The 23,764-nt window shown below is 41.2% G+C and overlaps 1 protein-coding gene and 1 long non-coding RNA gene across 8 annotated transcripts in view; one reads left to right on the forward strand and one right to left on the reverse strand.

Annotated features, from left to right (window-relative positions):
* The window catches only part of aopep (aminopeptidase O (putative)), a 345,719-nt gene that overhangs the window by 188,144 nt on the left and 133,811 nt on the right, over positions 1 to 23,764 (forward strand). For all 7 annotated transcript variants that reach the window (XM_060838362.1, XM_060838356.1, XM_060838381.1 and 4 more), the window contains exons 12-13: positions 12,863 to 12,925; positions 13,256 to 13,345. In XM_060838362.1, the coding sequence (XP_060694345.1) occupies positions 12,863 to 12,925; positions 13,256 to 13,345 (153 nt within the window). The remainder of the gene's footprint in view (positions 1 to 12,862; positions 12,926 to 13,255; positions 13,346 to 23,764) is intronic.
* Positions 2,099 to 23,764, reverse strand: part of LOC132824151 (uncharacterized) — a 56,574-nt gene continuing 34,908 nt past the window's right edge. Inside the window, exon 3 of the long non-coding RNA XR_009645641.1 lies at positions 2,099 to 2,154. This is a non-coding gene — a long non-coding RNA (uncharacterized LOC132824151). The remainder of the gene's footprint in view (positions 2,155 to 23,764) is intronic.

The following is a 23,764-nucleotide window of genomic DNA, read 5'->3' on the forward strand; positions in this document are numbered from 1 at the left end:
TTTTGAAACATTTGGTCAGTCATGCTAGTTGTGAGAAAGAGGTTCTTCAACAACAACTACAGAAGCCTAAACACGGTATAAAAATCTCTAACCAATGGCCTAATGGTATTATCGCTACACTATTTTATCCAGAAGCTTTGCTAATATTCTGGGGACTGGAATACAAATCGTGTAATTGCAGATTTTTAAATTCAATGTTTTACAAAATATTTTTAATTACAGATCTTGTGATAACTATTGTTGACTGTTTGGAAAAAGTCATCTGGCTCACTAATAGAAGAGTCGTAGAGATATACAGCATGGAAACAGACCCTTTGCTCCAACCCGTCCATGCCAACCAGATATCCCAAACTAATCTAGTCCGACCTGCCAGCACTTGGCCCATATCCCTCCAAACTCATTGTATTCATGTACCCATCCAGATGCCTTTTAAATGTTGCAATTGTACTAGCCTCCATCACTTCCTCTGGCAGCTTATTCTGTACACGTACCACCCTCTGCATGAAAATGTTGCCCCTTAGGTCTCTTTTAGATCTTTCCCCTCTCACCCTCAACCTATGCCCTCTAGTTCTGAATTCCCCCACCCCAGGGAAAAAAAAACTTTGTCTATTTATCCTATCCATGCCTCTCATGATTTTATAAGGTCAGCCTCCGATGCTCCAGGGAAAACAACCCCAGCCTGTTCAATCTCTCCCTATAGCTCCAATCCTCCAACCATGACAACATCCTTGTAAATCTTTTCTGAACCCTTTCAAGTTTCACAACATCTTTCCAATAGGAAGGAGACCAGAATGCCTAACCAACATTCTGTACATCTGCGACATGACCTCCCAACTCCTGTACTCAATACTCTGACCAATAAAGGAACGCATACTAAATGTTAATGTCCTTCAGGGAAGGAGTTCTGCTCTCCTCACTTGCCTGGCCTAAATGTGACTCCAGAGCCACATGAATGAGATTGACTCAACTGCCCCCTGAAATTGCCAGTCAGTTGTATCATTCACTACAAAGTCTTAAGAAAGAAATGAAACCTTATGGACAACCTAGCATTGACCTAGTGGTGTATATATGGAATGAGCTAACAGAGAAAGTGGTGGTACAATACAACATTTAAAAGGCATCTGGATAGGCTTAGAGGGATATGAGGCAAGTGGACTGGCTTAATTTAGGATATCTGATCAGTATAGAGGAGTTGGACCAAAGGGTTTGTTTCCGTGTTGTGCAACTCTGACTAATTAGTCACCTGATAAATCAGTATTCTGCCATGTTGAAAAACATTTGGAGGAAGAACTGGGGGTTGCAAGGGCACAAGATGTATTCTGGGTGGGAGATGTCAATATCCACCAGTAAGAGTGGCTCAACACAGTACTTCTGATCAAGTTCTAAAGGACATAGCTACTTGGCTGGGTCTGCAGCAAGTGGTGTGAGGTAGCAAAAAGAGGGAACAATGTACTTGATCTCATCCTTAGCAATCTGCTGACTGCAGATGCATCTGTCCATGAAGGTAAGAGTGACCACCACACGGAGTTCTGACTCCATATTGAGAATATCCCTGCATTGTGTTGTGTGGCAACAATTGCCATTGAGCCAGGGAATCAACCTTCGTTCAATCAAGAGTTTAGATGGGCATACCAGGAACAACACCAAGAATACTTAAATGTGATGTGATAACTTGATGAAGCTATGAAATAAGACTACTTGCGTGTTAAACAGCATAAGCAGCATGTGATAGACAGAATTAAGTGATCGCACAATCAATGGATCAGATCACAGCTTTGCAGTCCTGCCACATACACTCGTGGTGGTGGCAAATTTAAACAACTCACTGGAAGGTGTGGCTCCAAAAGTATTCCATCCTCAATGATGGAAGAGCCGAGCACATCAGTGCAAAAGGTAAGTCTGAAGCACTCACAACAATCATCAATCAGCAATTTCAAGTGGGTGATCCTCCTCACCACTCTCAACGTTCTGGGGTTATCATGTGACCAGTAACTCAATTAGGCTTGCCATGTAAATACTGTGGCAGGGAACTCACCTCCTGATTTCCTGTTATAGATTTGTAATGGAGGAATGTGCTGATAATCAAACCATCTCACCATCTTTCAGTGGTCCCCATACCACAGATGCCAACCTTCAGTCAATTTGGTTCAGTCTCTGTGATATCAAGAAACAGATGAACACACTGGTTATGAGCCCTGATAATATTCTGACAATAGTACTGAAGACTTGTGCTGCAGAACTTGCTGCTCCCCGAGCCAAGCTCTTCCAGTTACAATACTGGCATCAGCTCAACAATGTGGAAAATTGCCCAGGTATGTCTGGTACACAAAAAAGCAGGTCAAATCCAACCTCGCCAATTACTGTCCCACCAGTTACCTCTTAATCAACAGTATTAAAAGGAGTCAGCAAGTAGGTCCTGCTCAGCATCGTTCAAGTTGGGTTCCAACAGTTCCTGGCCTTATTACAGCCGTGGTTCAAAAATGGACAAAAGAGCTAAATTTAAAAAGTGCAGTGAGTGACAATCCTTACCATTAGGTGACTATCAACCAAGTTTGGCATCAAAGAACCCTATCACACCTGCAATTGGTTGGAATCAAGGGGCAAACTCTCCACTGGTTAGAGTCATACCTGACACTTAAGAAGATGGTCATGGTTCTTGGAGGCAGTCATCTCAGTTCCAGGACATCTCTGCAAGAATTCCTCAGGGTGGTGTCCTGGGCCCAATTATTTTTCAGTTGCTTCATTATTTCCTCCATCATAAGGTCAGAAGTAGGATATTTACTGATGATTGCACAATATTCAGGACCATTTGTAACTGCTCAGATACTGAAGTAGTCCATGTTCAAATGCAACAAGATCTGGACAATTTGCAGGCTTGGGCTGACAAGTAGCATTTACACCATACAAATGCCAGGCAATAAATATCTCCAATAAGAGACAATCTAACCACCGTATTTTGATATTCAATAGCATTACTATCACTGAATCCCCCACTCTCAACATTTTGGGGTTATCATGTGACCAGAAACTCCATTAGACTCGCCATGTAAATACTGTGACAGGGAACTCACGGCCTGATATCCTGTTATGAATTTGTAATGGAGGAATGTACTGATACAAATCCCAATATTCCACTGGTCACACCATTATTATAACTTTATTGATGCAATGCCAAAATGACCAAATCCACTTTTGTTCTGTTGACAAGAGTAAAAGAAACTTTGAACAGTCTTTTTTGAACTCAGAGTAGTCTGTTTATTGTGAACAAAAGCTACTCTTGAAAGAAATAACAAATACGAATTACATCTAAGCTATGATCTGGAATTAAAACTATTTTCTTCTTAATCCCACACATGTACATCCCAAAAACAACTCCAGTCTCTACAGAGATGATGGTTTTTTTAAAAAAAGTTAACAGAGAGAAAGGAACTCTTGTGGACAAAGGTTGGGTGAAATGAGAGAACTTGCCGCGTCTCTGAATTTCCTGTCAATGAAGCTGAATTACTGGCTGGAGCTTGATGATAATTGTCCTCTTCTGATTCCAATCAACTTGAAATCATGGTATTGAGAAACGGTCATAATGCGCAACTTTATTTTTTTCTCCTTGGACTTCTAAAAAAAATAGGATTCCAGGAAAGAGACCCTGGTTCTGAGCTGTCTTCACTATTCTCCGACTGCTGAGCCTGCAAAACAGAATTCTCATCCCATTAACATAGATCCTAATGCTTCTCAAAATAAGGTTTTCTTGCAGTGATTACTGCAATAAATCCTATTTCTTACCTCCTTGAAAGTTATGCTTTTCTGTTCCACCAAAATCACTTGTTATCAAGAAAAACACCAGGTGGCTTATAGCACACAGTAAACTATTGATTTATTTCCAAGAAATTCTCAATCCATAGACTGCCTAAATAGTTCAAAAACTTGCAGCATTTCCTAGCTTGTCTTTAAGTATAGATATTATTCCCTAAATACTATACTAGTATTTCACAATATTTGGAACAAGAATAGCTGCATTGCCATTCCACACTCATTGAGGGAACGTATTGTCAGAAATAGCTCATGTAAGTCACCAAAGAATCGTCAAAACTAAAATATCCTCAAGGAAATGGTTTCCAGTAATTGACAGTATGGTAAAGCCCTAAAGTCAATCAGTGTTTGCTATGTGAAGCTGCCACAACGCCAAATCCTTGTGATCTTTTCAAGCTGTCTGAACTCCTTCCAGAACCATCGTTGGGTCCGGCAGTATATTTGTGGGTTTGCACCCGGGTAAAAACTGACTTGTTGTCACAGATGACTATAGTAGCCTCTCCAATGTCTACTTTAGTGAAATCAGTCACCCCAAAGCTTGACCAGATTTTTGCCTTGTTTATAATCCCTCAAATGGTAAGATATGATGACAGATCCTCATTCAATAGTGATGAATTAAGTAAATTTGTGAGCTATAATGGTTTCATTTGCTGAAAAATCACATCACATCAGCTTCAAAATAATAGAGAAGTTGAGAGATTTATGTGTATCTTGAAAAAAAATGATATGTACAGATGCAGCTGAGAGAAAGACATGAAAGCACCCGTTGTATCATTTTCTTCACAATTACAGAGCAACTCCTATTTGACTATGAGAAAACCTCATTGTTACTCTCACAGCTGCACATCATTCATTTCTTGCTGAGCTTCGATCAACACTCAAATAATCAAGAACAAAAATATCAAATGAGAGCAAATGCGGAATAAGCCACGTAAGTTAGAGCTACACCACTAATGCTAGGAGATAAAGTGTTTGTCAACTGAGATGTTGGAAAGCAAACAACACCATATCAGGTCCAACTATTGTTGTCATCAACAACAAAAGAATAATTGCTAAGTAGGCTTCACAAATCATTGTCGAAAGTGCATTGTGCTTGAAAACACTGAAAATTCTATGAGGAAACATTGAATCTGATTCAGACATTGACATTTCCAATGACAAAGGGATTGAATGAGACCACACCTGATGTTAGATGATGTCCTATTCATGAGAAAAATTGTCGATTATACTCAAATGATTATGCTACAAAACTAACTGTTTTCAGTTGGTGAATGAATCTTTCATCCCATTGTATATAACTGAGTGGATTGTTAAAATATTGCTAAGGTTAGAATATATAATAAGCTGAGTGTTCCTGTGATCCGAAGGTTATAGTTTATATTTTGGAGATTAATTGTTGATTTTAAAATTGCCGTGTTAATTTTGTTCACTTAATGATCATTGAACCTGGAAAGGAATGATTGAGAGAGCTTGATGATGTCAAACCGAATTGTACCAGCAAAGGAGGCTTGCAAGTAGAAAGAGTATAAAGAAGCTATTTTAATAAGTGCTCATGCACTTTTAATTTTAATGTGTTTCTGGCTGTTTCAAGTCCCAAGGATCTCTCCCAATTTTTTGGTTTTTACTATCAACTGTTTTGAAATTGGTACCTTCTTTTCAACATGCAACAGATGCTTGCCAATGGTTTCAGCCTGTTGTGCTGGCAGCATTTGTCAAAATTGTTTCCTGTATTTTGATCTCCAGAATATGCTGTGCAGAGTGACTCTAAATTTGCTTATTCCTTAACTGTATGTTGAGGATTGTGATCAAATACATGACTGGTGAATGAAAATCTGGGACATCTTTGATTTCATATCTGATAAAGGAAGTGTACTTGTACAAAAGTGTGTCTGTAATACAAACACATCACTGTCTTTGTTAGTGTTCCTCAGATTGCTACTATTTTTATTCATTCAAGGCATGTGGGCTTCCGGCTTCACCAGCACTTATTGCTCATCACTCGTTGCCCTTGTGGTGATGGTACTACCATGTAATTGCTGCCTTTGCCCTTCTACATGGTGATGGTTGTGTGTTTCTAAGATACCTTGTTGAATTTCATCTTTTAAATGGTACATATTGCAGCAATTATGCTTTGATGGTAGAGAGAATAAATGCTTATAGATTGTGGTGCCAATCAGCGGACTGCTTTGTCCCAGATGACGTAAAGTTTCCTGAGTGTTAGTTGAACTGTTGGACCTACACTCTCACGTGCAAGTGAAACAATTTTCTGTAACACCGCTGACTTCTGCCTTGTAGATGTTGGGTAGGCTTTGGAGAGTATTGAGTTACTTGCTGCTGGATTCCTAGTCCCTGATCTGCTTTTGTAGCCACTGTATTTAGTGGCTAGTCCAGGTCATTTTCTGGTCAGCGGTAATCCCAGGGTGTTGAGAAGAAGGGCATCAACTATGATTAGATTCTTTCTTGTGGGAGGTGGTCAATGCCTGGCACTGCCACACGTCAGCCCAAGTGTCAGTATGATCCAGATCTTACTGCATTTTGTAAATGAACTGCTTCAGTGGGTTTATGAGTGGCATTGAACAATATACAGTTATTCACAGATATCCCCAAATCTGACCTTATGGTGGAGGGAACCTCATTGATGAAAGACCTGTAGATGGTTGGACCTAGGATACTACCTTGAGGAACTCCTATAAAGATGTTCTGGAATTGAGATGACTGACCTCCAACAACTACAATCATCTTTCTTTGTATGGATGACCCTGAGCAGTGGAGAGTTTTCTCTCGATTCCCATTGACTCTAGTTTTGTTCCGGTTCCTTGGTGCCACAACTATACAATGCTATCTTGATGTCAAGGCCAGTCACTCTCACCTCACCTCTAGGATTCAGCTGTTATATCCATGTTTGAACAAAGGGTGAAAGAGGTCAGGAGCTGAGCAGTCCTGGCACAGTCCAATTTAAGTCAAGATTAGAGTGGTGCTGGAAAAGCACAGCAGGTCAGGCAGCATCGGAGGAGCTGGAAAATCGATGTTTTGGGCAAAAGCCCTTTATCAGGAATGAGGGCTGATGAAGGGCTTTTGCCCGAAACATCAATTTTCCAGCTCCTCGAATGAAAGATGATTGTAGATGATTGCCTGACCTGCTGTGCTTTTCCAGCACCACTCTAATCTCCAGCATCTGCAGCACCCACTTCCGCACAGACCAATTTAAGCATATCAGCCAGTTATTTCTGAGGAGGTACTGCTTGATAGCATTGTTGATCATCCCTTCCATCACTTTACTGAGAGCTGGCTGTTACGCATAATTGGCTGGGTGGATTTTTGGGCAATTTTTTATATTGTTGGGTAGATGCCTGCATTGTACTTATACTGGAACAGCTTTGGTAGGGGTGCAGTTATTTCACTAATTTACTGGAATGTTACCAAGGTCCATAGCATTTGCAGTTTCTAGTGCCTTCAACTATTTCATGATATCATGAAAAATTAAGCAAATTGGCTGAGGTCTGGTGATGGGGACCCGTGAAGGAGACTGAAATGGATCATCCCCTTCTGACTGAAACTTCTTGTAAATGGTTCAGGCTTATCTAATAGACTGATGTGCTGGGCTACCCTATCATTGAGAATGGTAATGTTTGTGGAGCCTTTTCCTCCAGTGAGTTTTGTAATTTCTCACGCCATTTCCGACTGGATGTGGCAGGACTGCAGAGAGAAGACTTCATCAGTTAGCTGTAAAACTGTGTAGCTCTGTCTATCCCATGCTACTTATGCTTTATTGGTTTGCAAGTAGTCCTGTGTTATCAGTTTTACCAGGTTGACAACTCATTTGGAGGTGTGCATGGTGCTGCTCCTGGCATACCCTCCTGAACTCTTTATTGAATCAGTGTTGATCCTCAGACTTGATGATAATGGTAGATTGGGGGATATGGTGGGCTTGCAGATTATGTTGGAGTACAGCGGTGATACTGATGGATCACAGCCAACAGATGCCCAGTCTTGAGATGCTAAATCTATTTGAAATCAATTCCATTTAGCAAAATGACAGTTCCACACAACACAATGGAGGTTATTCACAATGTGAATGACTTTTTCTGCACAAGTAGTGCGTTGTGGTCTGTGCTGTTAATGCTGTCATGAACAGACACGTTTTCAACATGCAGATTGGTGTGGATGAAGTGTTATTTTACCCTCTTATTGGTTTCTTCACTACCTACCACATACCCAGTCTTGTAATTCTACAGCTGTTTAGTCCTTGACCAGCTTAGTCAGTAGACGTGCTGCTGAGACACTTTTGGTGATGAAGTTCTCCACTCAAAATACATTCCCTGCCCTTGCCACGCTCAGGTTTTCCTCTGAGTTGCATTCAGCATGAAGAAATAGTGATTTATCAGCTTGAGGGGTTGCAGTACGTGGTAGTCAGCAGGAGATTTTATGGCCATGTTTGACCCGACTTCATCGGGTCCAAAATTGATGGTGGGCCTTCCCAGACAATTCATCCCAACTGCCTCAGGACTAACCACAGACATATATTACAAGCCCACTGACTCCCACAACTACCTAGACTACACCTCCTCCCACCCTACCTCCTGTAAAAACCCATCCCTTATTCCCAATTCCTCCACCTCTGCTGCATCTGTTCCCAGGATGACCAATTCCACCTCAGAGAGTCCTAGATAGCCTCCTTCTTCCATGATCGCAACTTCCCTTCCCACGTGATTGACGATGCCCTCCAGTACATCTCCTCCACTTCATGCACCACTGCCCTTGAGCCCCATCCCTCACAGTACAACAAGGACAGACCCCCTCGTTCTCACCTTCCACTGTACCAACCTCTGCATTCAACGCATCATTCTCTGCCACTTCTGCCACCTCCAAACAGACCCCACTGCCGACATATATTCCGCCCCCCCCCCCCAATCAATGGTTCAAAAAGACCATTCCCTATGTGATTCCCTCGTCAGGTCCACACCCCAAACCAGCCCACACACCATACCTGGCACCTTTCACTGCCACCACAGGGCGCAAAACCTGCGCCCACACCACTCCCCTCACCTCCATCCTCCACCCCAAGGGATCCTTCCAGATCCATCAGAAATTCACCTGTACATCTACCAATGTCATCTACTGCATCCTTTGCACCCGATGTGGTCTCCTCTACATTGGGGAGACAAGGACGCCTTTTTGCGGATCATTTCAGAGAACATTTCTGGGACACCCACACCCACTACTCCGCGACTGAACACTTCATGCAGGCCCTGGGCCTCCTCCACCACCAAGCTGTTACCACCCGACGCCTGGAGGAGGAACACCTCATATCCTGCAACCACTTGGAATAAATGTGGATTTCAACAGCTTCCTCATTTCCCCTCACCCCACATTATCTCAGTCCCAAGCCTTCAACTCGGCACCGCCCTCCGGACCCATCCATCACCGCCCCCTCTGACCTATGACTTTCTCCCTCACCTTCATCCACCTATTGCTTTCCCAGCTACCTCCCCATACCCCACAACTCCCCCCAACCTCACCTCCCCCTTCCATTTATCTCTCAGCCCTGACCCACAAACCTCATGCCCAAAACGTCGATTCTCCTGCTCCTCAGATGATGCCTGACCTGCTGAGCTTTTCCAGCACCACACTCTCGTCCCTGCTGCCTCAGGACAGATGGGCCTGTCCTAGGATGTTGATTGTATTGTCAGGGACTTTGTCTGCTGGATATGATATCATCAATAGGACTATATGTGGCTAATGGTTGACTACTGTGTCTTGCAGCTGTGCAGTTTTGGTATGAGCACCCAGATGTTAGTAGAGGTGATTTTGTGTGGTTGACCAGGCTGGGTTTGGTGTTTTTATTTTATTTCCAGTGCTTAGATGGATACTAGCTGTGCCATCTGGATTCATTTCCTTTTTGTGGGCTTTTAACAGTTGGATACATTTGAGTGCTGAAATGTGTTGCTGGAAAAGCGCAGCAGGTCAGGCAGCATCCAAGGAGCAGGAGAATCGACATTTCGGGCATGAACACTTCTTCAGGATTCCTGAAAGAGGGCTCATGCCCGAAACATCGATTCTCCTGCTCCTTGGATGCTGTCTGACCTGCTGCGCTTTTCCAGCAACACGTTTTCAGCTCTGATCTCCAGCATCTGCAGTCTCACTTTCTCCTCGATACATTTGAGTGGCTCACTGGTCCATTCCTGAGGGCATTTAAAAATGAACTGTGGATCTACAGTCATGCCTATGCCAGAGTAGGTAAGGAAGGAAGATTTCCTAATCTAAAGGACATTACTGAACCAAATAGGTTTTAATAATCATCAATAGATTCGTAGTCATCATTAGACTTTAGATTTCTGATTTTCTTTAAAATTCAAATGCCTCCACCTGAGAAATATCAGGTGAAGTGCACAGGCCATTTGTTGTGAAGTTTAACTTATCAGAGATAAAATGAGGCAGAGGATGGATGGAATGACTTTATTTTATCATGCAATGAGGTACAAGACCATACATGACTGCATTGTTACTGGTGATTCAACTGGGCCACATTAAAGTCGTACTCTTGATTACTTCTAGTACTTGATGGTGAAGGTTCAGTGCCACTGGGACTTCGATATTTGCCTGATAATGACCAAGATGTATTTGAAGCTTCTGTTCCCGCCTTGTTACCTCATTAAAAAAGGCACAAAATGCTACAATTAATGAACCCTAGCTTCCACCGAGCGACCCGGGTTCAATTCCAGCCTTGGAGTTTGCATATTCTTCCCTCGTATGCGTGGGCTTCCTCCGGATGCTCTGGTTTCCTCCCACAATCCAAATATGTGCAGCTTAAGTGAATTGGCCATGCTAAATTGCCCATAGTGTTGAGGGATGTGTAGGTTAGATGTATTAGTCAGGGGCAAAGAAATAGTAGGGGAATGGGTCTGGGTGGGTTAATCTTCGGAGGTTGGTGTGGATTTGTTGAGCTGAAGGGCCTGTTTCCACACTGTCGGGAATCTAAAAAAATCAAAGGACTTTTGTTTTATAAAAGAACAGTTGGACAAAACCATACTTCTGTGACAAAGCTTTCTCGTCAACTCTCTGATTCTCAATAAGGAATTACTGTTGTGAGAAACTGGGTATTCAATTAGTCTGTAATTCCCAACAGTGACACTTCAGCAAAACACATTACAGTGACGTTTTCAAGGTCCTATAGTTGTTCCAGAACACCACATGTGCAGGTCTAGAAATGACTCGGAGTAATACACATGAGGAAGGAACATTCTAGTTGAGGTGGTTTCAGATATCTGGATAGTACAATATGGTACGCACAAAAAAAGAATGAAAGTGTTGCAAGGTGTGTTAACATTGATCTGATTGCAGATTATTCAAAATAGTCGGATTATTTTGTACAACTGCCAATTTCACAGTATTAATGGTTCTTGTGCTTTCAACTGCTATGTTCAGAAATCTACTTTTAAACCTGACTTTTTTTTTGTTTCTCTACGAAGTTTCTAAAACCTACCATTTGACTAGATTTTTGGTCGCCCGTGCTAATATTCTTGTTTGCATTTCCATATCAAATGTCGTTTGATAACACTGCTGCATATCGCTTGAGACCTCGTCTGCTAGATTAAAGGCTTTCGTTGGAAAAACATACAGTATAATAAATCGGATGCAATTTACTCCATTGTTAAGAACCCTGCTTCTATTGATGAACTTTCAATAGCTATTAGTCTGTTTCATCAAATAAGATTACCACGGGCAAAAGGCTGATTCTTTTGATTGCAAGCCATATAATTTCAAAGTGATGATTGTAATCTAAGCGAAATAAATGCATATAATTGAAATCAAAACTGAAATGTTAAACGGAGAATAGCTTTGGCGTTTCAGTGGGCACACCGCGTTCGGACGCTGTATTGAAGATTAACTGTGTCGCTTGATTGCAAAGTCGGAAAAGAATTTCTTGTACAGTATTTATATTAACTTGCTATGAATGCATTGCTGCCAAAAAGTATTCCGTCATTGTGTAGCCTGACAGTGGTTAGCTGGGACAGTACATCTCAGTTATGTTTGGTATCCGAGAGACAATGAAGCTTTTTCTGGCTGAATGATCAATGTTGGATCAAGTTCACTTTCACATTCCCAGCTCCCACACACCGTCCACCTACACACGGGGCGGCACCGCACTAACAAAAAAAAACATTTTTTTTGTCCTTGTCGGGTGAGTCGGCTTTGTTTTTGTTGGAGTTTCGCCTTCTGGAGGCACCGGAGGAGTTACATGTTGGTAGTCGGAGGCGCTCCTTCCCTCTGTGTGGAACCTTGTGTCGGCGGGAGGAGAATGCTCGCGCCTCCGTTTGTCCGCGATCGGCACCGGGAGCGACCACGTGCAGCACAAACCCAAACCAATTCTGCTCAGCCGAAGGGACAAGCCGCCAGCTGCAGTGCTGGCACGCAAGCGACAGTGTCGATTTTTTATTATTAAAACAGCAGGGATAGCGAGACAAAATATGGGAATCATTACTTCTTGCTGCTATCATAAACTTCAAAATATTCCGCAAGGAGGCGTCGCCAGTCGCTTTCACGGTACTTCGTTATGGCTGTGCAGGAGAAGGACTTGAACTTGGGCTGGAGCAGTAAGGGTGGTGGGAATGGGCTGGAGGAGAGGAAGCATGCACTGGAGGCAGAGCGGCGGGTGTGCGCTTGGATGGTGGATGTAAGCTGGGGGAAAGCAGTGCTAGTTGAGGTATGGTATGAAAGACTGTGTGGGTGTGGACAGGATCAGGGGGTGGTGGGTATAGGCTGGGAGGAGGGATATCGTGGTTGTGGGCTGGAAAGGGAGCGGTAGTGGATATGGGCTGGGTGGAAGGGAGGGGTGAGAAGGCAGACTGAGAGCAACACCCTGATGGACGAAGCAAGGTAATGGTGTTTTTACACATTGGACTATTCTGCTGTAACTACTTATGGTCTGGCGGTGAAATTCAAATAAAAAAAACATAATCAGTAGTGAGTTTAATTATAATTGAAAAGTAAGCTAAAGTTCTTGTTCCTTGAGATTTGATAATGTGGAATTTCTGATTTCCTTTCTTCCTTTTAGCCTCTTTTGGACGAAACACTGAAATGGACAGAAAACCGACTGGTCTGTGAAGTGCAGAGTGAGGTGAGGAGGATATTGTTTAATAAGTGGTTGTCAGTTATAACATGGAAGTTTGGTAAACTACTTTTATGCATTTCAAGCATTGTTTTGTTTTCTGTTTTTCTTTTAAAAATATACTAATTCATTTGGAAGATGCTTAACAAGGAAAAAACAAACTTAGTGTGCTGCTATTCTGCATTGATAAACTAAGTCTATTCAACATTGTCTTTAAATTATTTTCTGTTAGAAATATTTAGACTAGTGGGAAGTTTGAAGAACACATTGCCTCAGTGCCAAAATATGTACTCAATAAAATGCATCATTTTCTGTAACTGAAATTATTATTAACTTTAGGTTACAAAATGGATCAAGATCAATAAAAAAGATCGAAAAGGCTCCTGTAAAAGAAAACGGAGCCAGAAGGATGAGGTGACATTCAAAGAAGTAAGTTTGTGAAAGTTACTAAGGAGTATCCTAGAGCTTAATTCTGAAATATTGTTTTTTTTTGTTGACGTGCGTATGCTTATTTTCAAAGAATTGAAGTGGGAGTGGATCAGTGAAAAAACAATGTGCTTGAAGTTGGGAGCAATACAAAATATAACAGGAGTTGAAAATGCAATTTTCATTATTGTTCCAGCATTTTTCAAACCTCTTACCACATAACTTAATAAAATCAGTTACTTTTTGATTCAGTTTGCAAACTTGAAATTGATGCAGCAGAAAATGTTGGACTGGGTTGGTGACATCTTTCCAAAATGATGGATTTAGAATCATGCCATGTCCATTACCATGTTGGTCCTCTGCAGGAGCAGTTCATATCTTCCACACTCCAGTTCTATCCCTATGCTCTTGCAACAACTTCTTTGCAACAATTAACAGGCCAATTTCAAATTGAATGTCTTGATTAAACCTGGCTCAACCACACTCTCTGACAGTAGTTTCCAGATTTTGACCAAAGGCTGAATTAAGAAATAATCCTCATGTTACTATTACTATTTTTGACAATTCTTAAATATTTATTCTTGATGCTTTTATTTTTTGCTTGATGCTTTCATGCAGCAAAACAAATCATTTAGGATAGGGTAACTTCATGTGCTCATGGCTGTAGAGAAAAATTAAAACAGAGGCAGGTTCTGCCACAGGTGCTGCTTTTGAAGTGGTCATCAGTGGGTGGTGACTGTAGCCAACCCACTGCAACCACTGAGCATCATGGAGATGCATGCAATCCTACAGATGATGTTTCCAATTTGCTATTTAGTTAACTAGTGTCTTCCACATGTGAGATTTAATATTTAGAATCTTCATTTCAGGAATCCTTAAAGCAGAGATTTTAACATTTTACTGGTAAATTCGCTCTGGTTTTCTTACCATGCAGAAACTGTTTCTGTCATCTTTGACAACTTTACAGGTCTTTCGATGAATAACAAATACTTAAGAGTTTTGTCTTTTAATGGGTGGCCACATTTATGATTTTTGTCTGTTCATGATATAAGATAGATCTTGTTAAGCTTCTTTGCTTGATAGCTGTATGTCATCCATGTTTTAAAGTCATACAGCAAGGTGCGGTAAATAAACATGTTGTTTCAAAGAGTTGGCTTGATTGTATTTATACAAATCTTGAGAGTTAGCCATTTTTTCTATTTGTGTATCGGGTTCTGCATCAAGACACATGGTCACTATGGAGCCAAAATAGCAGAATTTGCTGACCTCTTAGTGTGATCAGAAGTGGAGAGGTGACACCCTGTCTTATGATCATGGTTTTCTTGGTGCTTATAGTCAAGGATAACATGTTATAAACATAAGGGAGATTCCATGAGTTTTTGGACGAGTGTTGCTTGTAGCCTGCAATTTTGACATTGTGTGGTAAACCTGTTTGTTATGTTACTGTTTTTATTGTGGTACCTTGTATTTCTGCTCATAGGCGATTGCAATTATACATGTTTTCTAATGAGTCTGTTCAAAGACTTTATTGTGCACATCTGAAACTGTTGGGATTGACCCTGGGCATCCCGGTTCTGAGGTATGGACACTACCACTACGTCTCTAAAGCTCTCTTGTCCATTAAAAAATTGAATTAAAGGCAAAGAAACAGTATTTTATACCAATTGTTCTGCCTTATTTTCTTTCCTGTCATCCTTAGATAGGATTTCATAGGTACCAAATGCCTTCTCCAATTTTGTGAATCTAGGCAATGCAGGCTGTTTGAGCATAGAACACCTTTATGGTTAAGCCTCAAGTTATTTTCATCCAGTACTGGCACTAGTGCATTTTCCAGTAATAGTGATTGGTCAGATTGGTTTTGAACTTTCCCAGAAAATATAGCATTATCTTGTCTGCAGATGAGCAGCATTGAACAAAGTAATTAGGGAATTGAATTATATTGCAGTCTTTTGACTAGACTTCAGCATGAATACTCTATTTAGTGTTGGTTCCAAGAAATGAATAAGGCACTCAAACCTCACAGGCAATGCAAAGAAGGACCACATAGTTAATTCCTGGGACCAGTGAACTAAACTATGCAAAAAGGTGGAAACGTTTAAGCAGTTCAATCTTGAAAGGATTTAAATAAATGGGAACATGATGAATATGTATATGGCAGCTACTGATAGAACCTGTAAATATGGAAAAGCATGCAGATATCTGTGTGGAGTTTGCACATTCTTCCCATGTCTGCATGGGTTTCCGCTGAGTGCTTTAGCTTCCTCCCACAGCCCAAAGATGTGAACATTAAGTGGATTGGCCATGCTAAATTGCTCCATAGTATCCCAGGATGTGGATTAGCCATGGTTAATGTACGGTTACAAGGATAGGGTAGTCAGTGGTTTGGGTGGGATGTTGTCTTCAGAGATCTGATACAGACTTGACAGGCCAAATGGCCTTGCTCTGTCTTGCAGGGATTCTATGCACAATGGCTGATAGACCATCAACAAACAGTTTGTTCTTTCAGCTGTACACAATCGACAAAGTACAAACTAGGCTCAGCCATCAAGTGCCTGCAAATCTTAGAAAATAATATTGAACAGTAAATGAGATTTCACAAGTATGCAACATTTGCTGATCAATCCTGATTTGCTAAGAATTACATAATCAGTCAGGCTTATTTTTTTTATGACTTGTCCAGTGCTGTAAAAAGGAACGGTTTAGTACTGTACCTTTTCTTAAATTAAACAGAAGAATGTGAACAGCAGCTTCCGGGTTCATTCTCCATGGCAACCCCTTGTCAAAATAGAACTAATTTGCCAACCAGTCAGCACCTTTTTCTCATGCAGTATGTTATTACTACTTCCTTTAAAATTTGGTATTCTTGCATCTGCCCTGATGACTGTAGGACTAAAAGTTTCTGCGACTTGGCTGTTAGCAATGCCAACGATATATAGTTAAATCACAACGATGAGCTAAGTGGACACAGGTAGAAGCTGATTTATGGCAAATGTGGTAGTTGTGTTGCAGGGCTTGAAAAGAAAGGCAACAAAGATGTGGCAATAAATGCTGGGTATTCCTTTGCATTCACACCTGAGAATGGATTTTAATGAAGTGCCAGTTTATCAGGATTTTTGGATGTAAAAGTTGCAACGAATTCTGACCTTGTAAGTCTGCATTCTATATCTATTGAACACAGATGATTAGTAAATTTTACAACTCTCAAACAATTGTAAAATTTAATTAAAATTTAAATGATCTAAATAACAAGCAAATGTATTGCAGTGATCTGGGGCGATTGTGAGGCTATGGTAGGTTTCCTACCTCTGAGTCAGGAAGCCCAGGTTCAAGGCGCATTTGTGCCAGAGGTGTGTCATTACATCTCTGAACAGGTTGATTAGAAAATACCTACCACAAAAGTTTGACAGTAATTTTGTTTGGGGAAAAAAAACTCTCATTGGTTTTCATTCTCAAATCAATGTAAAACTTTGCTAATAAAATACATTGTTAAAGTTTGAACAATAAAATTCATTAGCTTTCATTTTCTACTTAATGATTTAAATAAATTGTTTTGTCAGTCTTTTCATCTGTTGTGACGTTATCTGAAAACACAGCAATTTCCATGTGTACATGTACCACCATGTATTTCACTCTTTCCCTTTAATATTTCCACATTATCAAGCTATTTTTATGAGATGAACATAAATTTCCTTCATTTAAATGTTGGAAAAATGGAATCAAATCACTTTGATCTTTGCCATGAAATCCGTTCCCTACCATCCAATTTCATCCATCTCCCTGATAACTAAGGCTGAAATTAAGAAGGTATTTTGGCTGTCAGTAATGGGGGAATTGGGTTTAAGAGCCGTGAGGTTTTGCTGCAGCTCTATAAAACCCTGGTTAGACCATACTTGGAATGTTGTGTCTAGTTCTGGTTGCTTCATTTTAGGAAATAAAATGAAGAGAGGGTGCTGAGGAGATTTACCAGGATGCTGCCTGGATTGGGGAAGCTTGTCTTATGAAGAGAGCTTGAGTGAGTTGGGGTTTTTCACACTGGAGAGAAGAAGGAAGAGAGGTGACTTGATAGAGGTGTACAAGGTAATGAGAGGCATAGGTAGAGTAGATAGCCAGAGACCTTTCTCCAGGGCAGAAATGGCTGCCATGAGAGTCATCATTTTAAAGTGATTGGAGAAAGATATAGGAGCGATGTCAGAGGTAGGTTCTTTACTCAGAGAGTGTTAGGTCCATGGAATGCACTGTCCGCAGTGGTAGTAGAGTCAGAGACATTTAAGCGATTACTGGACAAGCACATGGGAAGCAGTAAGTTGAGGGGTATGTGGGCTAGGTTGATCTTAGATTAAGATAAATGTGCGGTACAACATCATGGGCGAAAGGGTCTGTACTGTGCTGTACTGTTCTGTGTTCTAAATGGACTTCTCAGAACCTTGGTGTTTTTCATTTGGAAGCTTCTGGCCACATAGCTGCACATCATTAAGACAGCCTATTTTCATCTCTGTATCATTGCCTGATTCTCCTCCACACTTCATTCATGCCTTTTTGACTATTATTTGACTATTCTACTCACTCCTCACTGGCTTTGCATATTCTACCTTCTGTAAACTTGGCACAACCAAAGCTCAGATGCCCAAATTTACCTTGCACCAAACCTGTTCATCATTCATATTTGCTGACCTATAGTGTTATAGAGTCGTAGAGCTATGCAGCATGGAAACAGACCCTTTGGTCCAACTTGTTCCATGCCGACCAGATATCTTAAATTAATGTAGTCCCACTAGTGGTTCCTGGTTAAGCCATATGTCAAATTTAAAATTCTCAAGTTTTGTTTTCCATTTTCTTCTTGACATCCCAACTGTAACCCCTTGAAACTAACAAAACATGAGATTTCATGATGCTTTATTTGTAGACATTTGAATATCTTTGATCCATCACTGGGGGCTTTGCCTTCAGCTATCCAGACCCTCAGTCCTGGAATTCTTTTCCTTAACACTCTGCTTTCTATTTAGTGTCATGGAGGTGTACAGCACAGAAATAGTCCAAATCGTCCGTGCTAACCAGGTAGCCTACATTAATCTAGTAGCACTTGGCCCATATCCCTCTAAACCCTTCCTATTCATATACTCTTGCCTTTTAGATGTTGTAATTCTTCCTCTGGCAGATCATTCCATACATCCCCTTAGGGTGAAAGTGTTGCCCCTTTGGTCACTTTTAAATCTGTCCCCTCACCCTAAACCGATGCCTTCTAGTTCTGGACTCCCTCACCCCAGGGAAAAGATCTATTTCACTTTCCACCTCTTAGGACAGATGACTAAAAGGTTGATCCAGTAGTTCCTTATGTTTCTTGGTGTCACATTTTCCATTATAGTCCCTTATGATGCACTTTTGGGCTCTTGTACATTAAAGGTTCTATATAAATACAAGTTATTTAAAAATTGCCCTTGAGTTCAGTGCACGGAAAATTGCATATCATGTGTGATTAAGTATCAATGGAATTCTGATGTCTACACCTTGAGAATAATGTGAGTAGCAGCAAGTAGTTTGACATTTGTGCTGCTATGAAAATTGAACAAGCACGTGGTTTTTAAATTGTTATTTGATTTAATTCGGTGAACAGATTCATTGGCCACATATTGGGTTTTATCTTGAATAAGTGTTGACATTTATTTTTAAACATATAGGTGGATTTTATGTGCATTGTGGTTAAGATAGTCAGTGCTGGGATACGAAAAATATTTATCTCTATTGTCAACACTCACTTTTGAGCACTGTCAACTCAGTCATAGTCTTGTTCCAATGTGCTACTCGCCACTGCTTCCTTATATTCAAGTTCCAAAGAATAGCATAATATTGCACTGATGTGATTTTATTCCCAACCTCCTTCCCAGACACCGTCACTGAGTGTCCTTGTCAGGTTAGAATTTGTTTTTGCAATGATAATCCATGTACAATAGGAGCTGAATTATACAAAACGCATGCTTTGTAATTTTTACAACTTGATCTATTTTTGTGATAGCTATATGTCCGTAATACAATATTTAAAAAATGCATTAAAAAGATCTAAGGGTCAATTCATGATCAGCGCCCCCAGTGATGCGTAATAATGTGTGAGATGGATCAGGAAATCCTACATCATGACTTACAGTTTAAATGTTGAAAACCACTATATGAGGTTGAACAATTTACTGACTTTTGTTAGCTGTGGTCACTGCATCTCACTGGTAGTTCCCAGTCATGAAATCAGCCCTATGGTGTATAAAGTAACAAGCCAAAATTACATGAAATATTGTGTTTACACATTTGAAGGTAGCATTTAACCAATGTTATTAGACTTTCAGTCACTGGCATTAACGCAGCTGGATATTTTGAAACACTAGAAATAGGCTGAAATGTGAATACATTATCTGAACAATAGTTGTCATTGGAACAGAAAAAGATACTTGTCATCTTTTGTATCCTTGATAATGGCGGTGTAAAACTACTTTAATTTGAATTTTGTTTTTCGTTGGAATGGCATGGTGGCTCAGTGGTTAGCACTGCTGCTTTGCAGCACCAGGAACCTGAGTTTGATTCCAGCCTTGGGTGACTGTGTCGAGTTTGCACATTCTCCCTGTGTCAGCATGGGTTTCCTCCCACTACCCAAAGGTGTGCAGGTTAGGTGAATTAGTCATGCTAAATTACCCATAGTGCTCAGGAATGTGATAGTTAGGGGTAACTGCAGAGTAATTGGGTAGGGGAATGGATTTGGGTGGGATACTCTTTAGAGGGTCGGTGTGAAGTTGTTGGGCCGAAGGATGTCTCCACACTGTAGGGATCCTATAATCTTTATTTTTGTCGATTAATTTACATTATAGTATACCATCAGATTTATCAGAGATTTTCATTTGCTGGATGTGGTATTAGTTATACAGTATTTCAAAATTTAAGAACAAATTTGAATGGAACATTTCTGATGGAACCTTTTGAAGACATGATAGTGATTGATTCAGAGGTTCTGTGTCAGTGCACATTTTATGAAGTGTGGTCAATAATAGCTTGTCTTTGCTGATTTGACTCTCTCATGAATATGAGAGTTTGGTGCTAAAAAGGCACAGCAGGTCAGACAGCATCCAAGGAGCAGGAGAGTCGACGTTTCGGGCACAAGCCCTTCATCAGTCCTTCATCGATCAGCTTTTGCCCTAAATGTCGATTCTCATACTCCTTGAATGTTGCCTGACCTGCTGTGCTTTTCCAGCGTCACACTCTCGACTCTAATCTCCAGCATCTGCAGTCCTCACTTTCGTCTCCCTCATGGATATGCTGCCAGCTTTCCCTCCCTAGCTGTTTTGGTGTCCTCTGAAAACCTTAGTGGATCTGGCATCTGCTGTGTGGTTTGGGAGATAATACTAAAATAATTCCTCTCCAATCTTACTCAACCCTCAAACTGCCAATCCTGTGGATTTTATGATAGATCGGATATTCCTGCCCCTTTACTGGCCTCCATCCAGAATATCCATATGTTAATGAACAAGGCATTTATTCTTTTTATTTTTCAGTCATGGGCCAGCGATTATTGTCAGTCCCTAGTTATTTTGGAAAAGGTTGTCGTGAGCTGCTTTTTTGAACTGCTGCAGTTCATTTTGTTTAGGTAGATAAATAATGTCATAATGGAGAGAATGCCAGGATTTTGACTGAGTGATTGTGAAGGAATGGTGATATGTTTCTGAGTCAGGATGGTAAATGGTTTTGGAGGGGAACTTGGTGTTCTGATCTATTTGCTGCTCTTCCGCTTAGTACGTGGTGATCATGGACTTGGAAAATTCTGTCTAAGAAGCTTTTGTGAATTTCTGCAGGATATCTTTTAGGTAGTGTGCAGTGCTGCTGCTGGGCATGGGTGGTAGAGAGCGTGGATGTGAAGCCAATCAAGTGCTTTGTCCTCAATGGTGTCATGCTTCTTCAGTGTTGTTGGAGTTGCAGTCATCCAGGCAATTAGAGAGTATTCAGTACTTCAGTCCTGGGTTGTGCCTTGTGGATGGAGGACAGAGTGTCAGGAGTTGAGTTACTGTTGCGGGATTCCTCATGTTTGACCTGCTCTTGTAGCCCCACTATTTAAATGGATGGTCCCATTAATTTCCCAGTATCTCCCTGGGTGATAGTGGAGATTTCCATGTTGGTGTTGTCATTGATTATCAAGGATGATAGAATCTCATTGTATTGCTGGAGATAATCACTACCTGACACTTGTGTGGCACAATTGATACTTGTCGTTTTGCCAGCCCAAACCTGGATATTAACCTGGGTCTTGCTATATGTGGACATGACTGCTTCATATCTGAGGAATAGCGAGTGGTGCTCTACATGGTGCAATTGTCAGCAGGTATCCCTTCCAGAATTTATTGCCTATCTGCTCCAAGATGCCCTGCATGCTGATGCATTGACTTCTGGTTGTTGATGTCGCTGCCAAGCACATATCTGAGTTCTGCATATTATAAACAACAATCAGAGGATGTAATTGATCCACACTTCTACCTTCATAATGCATGGAAAATCATTGGTAAAGCAGCTGAAGATGTTTGGTCCTTGGATACTGCCCTTAGGAATTTCTGCAGAGGTGTCCTAGAGCTGAAATGACTGACCTCCAACAACCATAACTTGTGTGCCATGTATGACTACAACCTGATGTCCATTGACTCTGGGTTTGCTCAGACTCCTTGATGCTACACTGGGTCATATGTGTCCTTTATGTCAAGGACAGTCCTCGCGTTTCAACTCTGGAATTCAGGTCTTTTGTCAAAGTCAAAGCTAAGGCTGTAGTGAGGTCAGGATCTGAGTGGTCCTTGCAAACCCCAAAATGAGCATCAGTGTGCAGGTTGTTGCTAAAGAAGTGCGGCATGATAGCATTGTTTATGACTCTGCTATCACTTTACTGATGATTAAAGTAAGCTGATGGGATGGTAATTGGTTGGGTTGGATATCTGTGTATGGGGCATACATAGAATCTTGGACACAGCATGGAAACAGACCCTTTGGTTCATCTCGGCCATGGCAACCAGATATCCTAAATAAACCTAGTCCTACTTGCCAAAATTTAGCCCATATTCCTTTAAACCCTTCCTACTCATATACCATCCAGATGAATTTTCGATGTTGTAATTATACCTCATCAACGTCACTAACACTCCACGCTAGAGCCCCCAGGGGTGCGTACTCAGCCCCCTACTGTACTCACTTTATACCCGACTAATGCTATTTACAAGTTCGCTGATGGCACCACCATAGTCAGTCAAATCTCAGATGACAATGAAACAGACTACAGAAGGGAGGTGGAAGACCTAGAAAAATTGTGCACTGGGAACAACCTAGCTCTCAATGCCAGTAAAACCAAGGAACTCATTATTGACTTTCGGCAGGATGTTACTCATGGCCCCCTACACATTAGCAGCACAGAGGTGGAACGAGTGCAGAGTGTCAAACTCCTGGAAATGGTCATCCACAACAAGCTTCCTTGGTTATAAAGGCCGAACAACACTACCTCTTCCTCAGGCAGCTGAGGAAATTTGGCATGACGGCGAATACCCTTGCAACTTGTATAGGTGCACCATCAACAGCATTCTGTCTGGATGTATCAGTACCTGGTATGGCCAGGTACTGGCCATTCAAGATCGGAGACAGTAATAGAGAATGGTGAACTTAGCCTGGACAATCACAAAGACTCATCTCTCATTTATATAATCTATCTATGAGGCCCACTGTCAAGGAAAGGCCGCCAGCATTCTCAAAGATCCATCCCACCCTGGCAATGTTTTTCAACAACCTCTACCATCGGGGAGAAGGTACAGAAGCCTGAACACGCACCAGCCAATTTCGCAACAGTTTCTACCCTATTGTTGTTAAAAGACTAAATGGACTCTCAAACTCTTAACCTTCGCCTGTAACTGTGTTTTTGTTTTTGTTTTTGCTGCTGTTTACCTATTATGTACTATCTATGTTACTAAACTATGTGATCTGCCTGTATTGCTCGCAAGACAAAGCTTTTTACTGTGCCTCGGCACACATGACAATAAATTCAATTTAATTCAATTCTCCATCACATCCCCTGGCAGCCCATTCCGTACATACACCATCCTCTGCTTGAAAAAGTCACCCTTTAGGTCCTGTTAAATCTTTCCCCCTCACCTTAAACCTGTGGCCTCTAGTTTTAGCCTTGGCCACCTCAGTGATAAGACGTTATCTATTCACCTTATCCATACCTCTCGTGATTTTACAAACCTCTCTAAGGTCACCCATCCGCCTCCGATGCTGCAGGGAAAATAGCCCCGGTCTATTCAACTTCTCCCTTTAGCTGAAACCCACCAACCCTGGCAACATCCTTGCACATCTTTTCTGAACCCTTTCAAACTTCATAGCAGGGAGACCAGAATTGTATGCAGTATTCCATTAGTGGCCTAA

This window comes from Hemiscyllium ocellatum, chromosome 2 (assembly GCF_020745735.1).
Source record: "Hemiscyllium ocellatum isolate sHemOce1 chromosome 2, sHemOce1.pat.X.cur, whole genome shotgun sequence".
Lineage (NCBI taxonomy): Eukaryota > Metazoa > Chordata > Chondrichthyes > Orectolobiformes > Hemiscylliidae > Hemiscyllium > Hemiscyllium ocellatum.